General features: G+C 43.3%; 2 protein-coding genes across 2 annotated transcripts; both read left to right on the forward strand.

The window, feature by feature from the left end:
* Positions 1–2,639: 2,639 nt before the first annotated feature.
* rpusd1 (RNA pseudouridine synthase domain containing 1) lies at positions 2,640–5,693 on the forward strand. Its single transcript, XM_017416552.3, has 6 exons — positions 2,640–2,735; positions 3,242–3,459; positions 3,553–3,676; positions 3,960–4,062; positions 4,138–4,239; positions 4,357–5,693. The coding sequence occupies exons 2-6, from the start codon at positions 3,266–3,268 to the stop codon at positions 4,752–4,754; spliced, it is 921 nt and encodes a 306-aa protein (XP_017272041.1). The 5' UTR covers positions 2,640–2,735; positions 3,242–3,265; the 3' UTR covers positions 4,755–5,693.
* Positions 5,694–5,815: 122 nt separating this feature from the next.
* On the forward strand, positions 5,816–9,315 carry slc25a17 (solute carrier family 25 member 17). Its single transcript, XM_017416661.3, has 9 exons — positions 5,816–5,996; positions 6,283–6,343; positions 6,444–6,510; positions 6,896–7,047; positions 7,227–7,343; positions 7,453–7,601; positions 7,817–7,912; positions 8,048–8,133; positions 8,974–9,315. Exons 1-9 carry the CDS (start codon positions 5,940–5,942, stop codon positions 9,125–9,127), a joined length of 939 nt encoding a protein of 312 aa, XP_017272150.1. The 5' UTR covers positions 5,816–5,939; the 3' UTR covers positions 9,128–9,315.
* The last annotated feature ends 438 nt before the right edge of the window (positions 9,316–9,753 follow it).

Below are 9,753 nucleotides of genomic sequence, written 5' to 3' on the forward strand. Positions count from 1 at the left end.
CAGGAGGCTTTTAGTTTGACCCTTTTTTGTCTGAAAGAAATCCAAAGCAAACACTTGAACTTGAACTTGACATTTTTCTCTTATATGATACAAAAAGGGGGAATAACTTGCACTTTTTTAAAAGCCTACATTGCAATCAAAACACACATTTAGGCGGTAAAAATTAAAAACTGGAACACGTTTCTTTGCACAAAAATTTGATCTCTTTCCCCTTTTTCTGTTTATTGAATCCCACCAAAAATACAATGAAGCTGCACAACCAGACTTCAAGATAAAACTGAATTTATTCATATACTGTCAAGATATTAACATGTTCCAAAGGTGGTCAGGAGAAGAACTTATACTGCTATGTGTTTTTAAACACGTCTATTCGAAAATGCAACAATAAAAGACAAAAGAAAACAGAAAACGGCAATAAAACGTGTCCCAGAAATGTGCCATTGTCCATCTTTTACATTATTCAACAGCAGCGATGCCTCGTTTTTTAATACTTACTGGACTAAATCTCACTAACTGGAACATCAGAGGTGTAAAAATGTAATAAATGTGAGGATTTGGAGCCTGTTTATAGTTTAATCAGGTCTAACACTGAACCGGGACTAAATCCAGTTAAAGGACTTGACACAAATGCAAGAGACCAGAGAGGATCCATAAATCCTCTGTGGAGTTCTGTGGATCGGGCCTGGAAGAACATGCAGGATGCCCGAACCGCCTCAGCCGACTCCTTGTGATGCAGAGGAGCAGCGGCTGCAGTCTGACCTCCACCCGCCCCACGGGAGGAGGCTCGTGTCCAGGGTCTCATCCTGTCTGCCATGATCCAGATCTCATGGATTTAGCTGTTGAGAATAATAAAGCCTGTATGGAGGGGAAAACCCCCCCGCTTTGATTCATGCTCACAAGTGGTATCGTCCTCTGATTGTCCATCAGTTCAGCTCATTTCTGCGGTGGTGGTGTTGTTGCTGCTGAGGGCCTGCTCCAGCAGGGCTCTCTGGGTGGTGGCAGGAAGGTACAGGAAGGAGTAGATGAGCACCAGCAGCAGCAGCGCCAGCAACAGCGGGAGGCCCCAGTCCGAGGTGAATATGGGCTCGTCGCAGCGGGCCTGCAGAAACGACTTGTTAGGCATGGCTGGGGCGGAAGGTCCCAGCTCAAAATGTGAGACTTTAAAAGCTTCAAAACATCCGAAGAAGGCAAAAAAAGAGTAAATGTCCAGTCAGCTCCATCATCCAGGTGGCTCTTCAATTAATAGAAAGGAAAAAAGAAAGTTGAGACAGGGTTTTGCTTCAGATCCAAAATGAGAGTGAAGAGAAATGACACATCCTTCCTCAGTTGATCTGCATTCTTCTGCAGCCTCTCTGTCCTCGTCTCCCCTTTTTATTGTTTCGCTTTGGCCCCCACATCCAGGCCTCCCCACAGCTGCTGTCAGGTGCACCTGGCCTCAGGGTCCACGTGCCGAGCTTTGCTGTCGCCTCGCTCCCAGACAAACCCTGGAGCGTTACACAACCAAAGGTGGGAGACCAACCAGAAAAAGAGACGATGCCTGCTCACAGAGAAGCAGGCTGTGTTATGAAATGTAACTTATGTAATAATTCTTAACCATCTGGGCCTTTGAACACACCCATACCTGCTGCGATAAAGGGATTTGGTTCAGAACCGTCTGTTCCAGACACTCATTAAATATTTCATCTTTTCACCACATGAGGAGGTCACAGCTTGACATTGAAGTTGTGTTTTTATTTTTTCTGTCCTTCAGAGATTATGTAGGAACCAGATGGATATTAATGCAAATAATCCTAACTGTCTGAAACATTTCAACATATTTAACCACTTTAAGAGTGGCTGAGTCATGTGACTTTTTCCCCCTCCTCTGTTCTGTGAAGACTTCCCCACTTTACCTCCAATGGCCATATTCGCTGCTTTGTAATTGCTTGTAATACAATCTGTGTTAAATGTAGGTGTGAATTTTGAAAAAGCACAGTCAGTATTTAAATAAATGTCCCTCAGCAAACCAGCCTCATGTGATTGGTCACCAACAATGTGCTGCTGAAAAACTTTAAATGATTGTTTTTTTTCCTCTTTTTGACAGAATTGGTAGAGATAAGGTCAATTTGGGAGCCATATTTTGAGTTTAGAAGGCTCTGTGTTACCTCAATCGACCATCAACCTGATGTAAAGCTTCTACAAACACAGGTTTGTATCTGATAACAAAAAATAAAAAAATCGTAGTAGTAGTGTTCATTTTTAAATATTTCATCAACTGTAATTTCTGCAAATTATAGGTGTTATTAACAGTCTGTCTCAGATCATGATGCTTCCACTACTGTGCTCAATATTGCCCCAACTTTTCTATTATATTTAGGTTGTTTGGTGCCATCAACCTATAAAAAAAAGAGATCAAGCTGATATTCATTTAATGTGAGCTGGTTTATATATGATTTATTTGTATTTCATTGGCATCCATAAAGGTTTCAAATTTTCTCAGTTAGTTTTCATAATAATCATTGTTTTCTTGTGATTAAAGGAAAAAAAATATTATCATAATATAATATCAAGAATAGTGCATGTTTTTAACTTGATGTTGTGGCTGTTGCCCTCCGCACCAGTTGGTGGCGGTATGACCCCAAATTACAGAGCAGACAAAACGAGACGAAGAAGAAAACGCGCATGCGCAGAGGTCGCTGTCGTGATTGGATTTTGTTTACAAATTTTGGACTAATTTATAGCAGGTTTTAGTCAAGGTAAGTGACTGTGGTAACTTTAAATAGCTAGTATTTGGTCATTTTTAATCTAAAAGGTTCGTATTAAATCGTTTAAAATTTATTAAAACAGCTGCTAGCTGAATGACGTTGATGCTAAGCTAACCAGAAGTCAAAGCCCTGCTCCTTTCACAGATCGAGCTCAACTATTTAAGAGAAATAAATGATTAATAAACATCACCACCTCCTTTATCACATTCTTTAGAGTAACAAATGCCCCAAGTCTGTATTACGCTGAGTTCAGTGCTATAAGTTCTCAACAATAAAGTGTTTACTTGGGGAAAAAAATCAATAATATCTCTGCCTTCAGCTCTCTGTAGGTTGTTTTTCAGTTTGATGATGCCTTTGAAAGCCAAAGGTTCTGTGGTTGTTTTGTACAAGTAATAATACATGCTCTATTGATAAAGCTGGTATAGTATAAATGAGTGCCTGATATGTTTGCTCAGTTGTGTTTAAACCCTCAGTGATGAGTTGTTTTCCCCTTGCAGGGTGGTGGGAGCTGCCTGTCGAACATGATGAGCACCCAGCAGCCTCCCAGCATCGACAGCCTGCGTGTGCTGCACCGGAGTGATGACTACATCGTGGTGGACAAACACTGGGACATCCGCATCGACAGCAAGATGTGGTACGAGAAACAGACCGTGCAGCTGCAGCTTCAGCACCACTTCCCTCACCTGGCAGACCCCAGCACCTATTATGGATTTAGGTTGGTAATCACATGTATTCCCTGCTGGAACAGATTGCTCTGATTTTAAAAAATAAAAAGCTGAAGTTGAATTGCTTTCTTTTCCTGTACAAGGTTCTGTCATCAGTTGGATTTCTCCACCAGTGGAGCTCTTTGCGTCGCCCTAAACAAAGCGGCTGCTGGCCGGGCCTATCGCTGCTTCAAGGACCGCACTGTCACTAAGGCTTACCTCTCACTGGTATGAAAACAAACAAACAAAATAAGTCCAGGATACAACAACACTATCACCATGAATCATTGCACGGACTGACTGAGGAAATGTCTCAGTCATGTGGGTTAAAATGTCTGTTTCTGAGCTTAAAAAAAGTAAAACAACATGAATTATTCTCATTAATGCTACAAGTTAAACGTAAAGCAATTATGTTTTTGCAGAACTTTTCACCAAACAAATACAAAACAACACATATTGAATCACAAGCACTGGATAAAGATCGTCTCGTTTTGTTTGTTTTGCGCCGCAGCTTCGCGGCTGGGTTGAACATGAGACCCAGACTCTGGACTTCTCCATTGGCAAGAACTCCACGGAGGGGAAAACACACATGATGTGCATCGAAGGATCCGAAGGTACAGAAAGCCAGGTTTGCACTTTGTGTGACGGCCTCGAATGATGCTTCAATTTCTCCATTGCCGTCCCGTCAGGTTGCGAGAACCCGAAGCCGTGTCAAACTGAGCTGACGGTGTTGGAGTACGGCTTGTATGACGGAGATCCTGTCACCAAAGTGCTGCTGCAGCCTCTCACAGGTAACTACACGTTTTTTTCCAGTCGTGTAGACAGTTTGCAAAAGCACCAATCAGTCAAAACAAAACATATTTCACCATTTTTGGGTTTCTGGCTCCTTACCTTTGCATTTGTTTCAGGCCGAACCCATCAGTTGAGGGTCCACTGCAGCGCCATCGGCCATCCCATCGTTGGCGACTTCACCTACAGCCTCGGAGCGGACGACTCCCCGTACCGAATGATGCTGCACGCCTACCTCCTTCACATTCCCCTGGAGCCCCAGCACCTTTGCGTCACGGCCGAGGACCCCTTCGTCCCCGCCGTCGACCCCAAATGGGCCCCGCAGCGATCGCCTCGGACTTTAGCGGCCACCGTTGAGGCCTTGCTCGAGCACAGAAAGACTAAGGAGAGCGAGCGGGGGGGAGGGAGAGGAGGGGGGGAGAGGGGGAAACAGAACAAACATCGGAAAGCTCAGGAGGACAGCGAGGAGCAGAGGAGGGTTTGCCAGGAGTGGCTGAATGAATGGGCTGGGGACTGATGGAGGATTTTCGGAGTTATTCGGTTGAATTTATTTTTGCATGTTGAGCATGCTCCCGATACAAGAACACCAGTGAGTCGTTTTCATCCAGATGTTGCTTATTTCTCATAAGCACGTTTTTATACTACTCTTAAAAATGCTAATTCTGTGATCTTCCTTCTGCAGTTCCTCAGAACAGTTCAGAACCTGAACAGGTCCACTGATGAGGAGTCTTACTCCTGATCCTGCTAACTAGTCTGAGGTCGGATTTATACTCCTCCTGCTTCTCATTCAGTCAAATCTAAGAATTTTTATTCTGCATTTTTTTCCCTTGTACCTCCAAAAGGCTCCCTTAAACCAATAATATATGTATTTTTACATAATTTAGCTATACCTACAGTTATGTACTGGATCCTGTATGAGCCCCATGCACAATTAAAGGCCAAGCATTGAAGGAATGCATATCGCCCACCAACTTTCATGCCAAAGTTTTTGAATAATGGAGAAATGACAGAGCTGTAGGTATTTTAGTCAGACTTTTAAACAATGTTATATTCAGTAGTATGAGCTAGGGATCAGTCTCAGCTACCATCACACCAAATTTTAGGCCATTGTTTGCAGGATTATCAAAGTTGGCTGCGGCAGCGATCTGGAATCTGATTGACTCCAAACATTAAGCAGTTCTATATATAGATCCAATGATTACTTGATGAGTTTCAATAAATTTCATCCAGTGTTTCATGAGGTAGTTTAACAAATAGCATACACACAAACACACACAAAAGCAAAAACATTATCATCTGCCTTCAAAGGGCAATAAGCTGTATTATGTTTGCTCCTTTACTGTTATTACTCATGGACTAATGCTACTGTTAACATAGCTAAATGTCAGTATACATGTCAGATTGTATCTTTAATATGGTTATTTATATGTTAATAAAACCTAATTTTTGTTCAAAATGTCCTTGAAGATTTATACAACCGGTTTGTCCGTGGAGTTCGGGCTTCGAGATCAGGGTTTGTTAACAGAACTACATTACCCATAATGCCATCGCGCTCACCAGATACCAGGAAGTGAGGTATGAAAACCTAAACAGAGCAGAGAGCGACAGGACGGGTTAACAGCTGTGCGGCTGCGAACCGGGAGGTTTTTTAAATTAGCCGAATATAAGTTTAAAGGGAGATAATAAAATAAGTGGTGCGACAATGAGCTTCGAGGTTTTTTCCTACGAGAGTTTGGTTCATGCTGTGGCAGGAGCAATGGTAAGTTAGCCTCAAAATCACTATTTATTATCGGTGATTTACGCTGTTGTAAGGGCTTTCAGTTCTCATAAATAAACACTATGCTATTAGATAAACATGCCGATTTAAAGATTATTTTATATACACTTAGACTGTAATATATCATTTGGTTACACCGTGTGTTTTTGCTGTACTTACTTGTGTAAATTTAAATTAGTTGTTTTTTTAACGACGTTCTGTGTAGTGTTTCACATTGAGGGAACCCCCCATTCCTTTTCTTACTAAATGTAGACTGATCTGTCTTTAGGGAAGTGTGACTGCAATGACAGTATTCTTCCCTCTTGATACAGCCAGATTGCGGCTTCAGGGTAAGACAGGACATGAGTGCAGTGTCCTCTGCAGATTGACTAATTATTTTGTAAAATGCAAGCAATGAATTAAAACTTGTGTTATTCTGATTGTGTTCAGTGGATGAGAACAGGAAAGCCAAATCAACTCCAGCCATTCTGGCAGACATTGTCAAAGAAGAAGGACTGTGAGTGAAATTATGTCAACAGATCAGGTTTGAAGTGTGATGAATAAATAAATAAACACAGTCTTTGAGCAAAGCTGTCACACGATGTGCTGCGCTCAAAGTATGTGTTGTTGACAATGCTCAGCTACTATCACGCCACATTTTAGCTCAATATCTGTAAAATTGACTGTGTTCTAGCCATTTTTGTGTGTGCTTAAATCGGGGTTGACTCCAATTGTAGATGTCAACCCAGTGCTTAATTTCTTAAAGCTTCATGACATACTTTGCTAACGGTTCACACAAACGAACACACACTCACACATCCATGAGCCAAAACCGTATGGCTTTGCCTTCGGAGGTGGTGGACTCTGAGACGTGTCTCTGTGTCTTTACCGTCTTCCTGCAGACTCGCTCCCTACAGAGGCTGGTTCCCTGTCATCTGCAGTCTTTGCTGCTCCAACTTCGTCTACTTCTACTGTTTTCACTGCGTCAAGGCCGGCTGGCTGAAGGGGAAACAGTCGACTCCCAGCACGGACCTAATCATAGGCATTGCTGCAGGTCGTATTCTAACGAAACCCTCGTTTTACTGAATCAGGACAAGAAGGTCCAAGCAGTCTAGTGCCCTACGTCTTCTTTATGACTGACATACCAATAAACTCTGGTCACGTGTCTTAAATATGTCGCCCACAACATCTCAGCGCGTGTTTGAGTCTCACCAGCCTTCTCGCCTCCTGCAGGTGTTGTGAACGTCTTGGTCACCACTCCTCTGTGGGTGGTCAACACCAGGCTGAAGCTTCAGGGCTCCAAGTTTTACAACGCAGACATCCGGCCCACCAGCTACTCCGGCATCCTGGGTAAAAATTCCCCCCCTCCTGTGTGCTTTTTTGTTTTCCTCCATCAGTAATTTGTTCACATGTTTAGCACGGGCCCAGAGTACCTAATATTACCTGTAACGCTCTGCAGACGCGCTCGTGCAGATCACCCGACAGGAGGGCGTCGGGGCCCTGTGGAACGGGACCTTCCCATCGCTGCTGCTGGTGCTGAACCCCGCCATCCAGTTCATGATTTACGAGGGCCTGAAGAGGCAGCTGAGAAGAGGAGCTCCCAGGGAGGTGAGCCGGGAAAGGAAAAGGAACTGCTGGTTGCACTCAGACATTATCCGAATGACCAAATGCTTGGTATGCAGGCAGTAATTCTGCCCGCGTGACTTCTTTCAGATGCTTGAGTAGAGGTCGGAGGTCAGGCTTTCATGTGTGGCGGCTCTTGTATATAAGGATGTTATTTTATTTTTGTCGGTTAACGCAAATGCTCTTTTGTCTCCCCTAAGCTGTCCTCTCTGGAGGTCTTTGTGATCGGCGCTGTCGCCAAAGCCGTTGCCACCACCGTTACGTACCCTCTGCAGACTATCCAATCCATTCTTAGGGTGGGTTTTGTGTGTTCGCTACATGTTTAAAATAACAGGAAGCGCATAAAATGCTTTAAAAGACGAAAGAGCCTTTAATGCCCTCCCTTAATTGTATGATTTCACTGACTGTTTGACACTTTTTACGAACCGCAGTTTGGTCAGTTCAACGCACCAGCAGACAAGTCCAAAGTGCTCTCCAGCCTGCGGACGATTAAGAGTCTACTTGTCAACAGAGCTAGGTGGGTATTCACACACAACAGGGTTTTTTTTTAAATTATTATTGCAAGTTTTCCTTTTTGGTTTCAGCTTACCTGTGCAGAAACAGTACACGAGGCAACGATGAAACTTGTACGAACTTGCGTTTCTTAAGAAACGCGTGAAGGTTGGGCGACCCGAAACTGGTTTGATTATAGTCAGACTGCTTTTGGCTAACGGCGATTAAACACTGACAAATTATCATCTGTTTCGCTGCTCGAATTTTGTAGTTGAATATCAAAAAGAGATCAAAACAACTACAGTAATAGGAAAAAAAACAACACTCTCTTTTCAGTCAACAGAGCATTAAAATAATACACCTGCTTCTTATCTGTATTAAAAATGAAGTAAGATTAATTATTATTAATCATTTAACAAAAACAGTCCCAGATCATCAGGCCTCCACCGCCGTGCCTCACAGTTGGGATGAGGTGTTTTGCTCTGTGACTAAACATTTCACATTTGGTCTTGTCCGGGCAAAAGCTACTGTTCCAGAAGTGTTTGTTTGGATGCAGCTTTGCGAACGTAAACCGCGCCGCCATGTTCTCTTTAGAGGGAAAACACTTTCCGCTGGCATCCCATATTAGTGTTTTTCTCGCTGTGCTGTTCTAAACTTGAATAGAGATGGATCTTTTGGGATTTACTGTGGAAACTACACAGTGTAAACTCAGAGTGAACATTCTCGGACATCTACTCCAGAGAGGACTGGCGCCTGTCTTAACTGTTCTGGTATCGGATGTTTCTGTTTGGGATTTTTCTGGCGTTACAAAAGCCGCTCTCCTGTTTACCCAATTGCGAATGCTGCGATCCTGTCTCTGCTGTAGGAAGCACGGCGTGTTGGGTCTGTTTAAAGGCCTGGAGGCCAAGCTGCTGCAGACGGTGCTGACTGCCGCCCTCATGTTCCTTCTCTACGAGAAGATCACCAGCTGCACGTTTAAAGTGATGGGACTGAGCAACAGCCACTACAAGAAACACTAGCTCACAAGACAAAACGACGGATGCTTGATCACAAAAAAAGTAGTGCTAATAATCATGTGTTTACTCCATGATGGAGGTTCAAATTTACTCCAAATGTATAAATATCACTTCAGGTAAACCACTACTGATATTTTCTATTGTGTTTTTTTTTCTAGATTAACAATAAAGAATACTTTAATAATACATTATGTTGCAAATTAGATGTCTGTCTTTATGTGCAGAGTGCTTTTTATTCTTTTTCTGATCCTTTTCTACCTTTCTCTAGCACTGGGAGCCCAAAGGTTAGAAATGTACAGGCCACCATTTTCCAGCCTCCCTGCGTTTTGTTTCCAAACAACCTCCAGAGACGAGGGAACTTAAAGATTCATCATCTCATTGCAGGGCCTCACATCTGCTTCAGTGTGGCTGAAATAGCTGTGATTAAAAACGAAACATTACTGATTTCTGCCAGACGTTCTGGCAGAGTCTCCTGTTAGGCGGAGCTTTAACTCCCACCTCCGGGAGAACTTCGAACATGTTCCGGGGGAGGAGGGGGACATTGAGTCCGAGTGGGCCATGTTCCGTGCCTCCATTGTTGAGGCGGCTTATCGGAGCTGTGGCCGCAAGGTGGTTGGTGCCTGTCGTGG

This window comes from Kryptolebias marmoratus, linkage group LG12 (assembly GCF_001649575.2).
Source record: "Kryptolebias marmoratus isolate JLee-2015 linkage group LG12, ASM164957v2, whole genome shotgun sequence".
Lineage (NCBI taxonomy): Eukaryota > Metazoa > Chordata > Actinopteri > Cyprinodontiformes > Rivulidae > Kryptolebias > Kryptolebias marmoratus.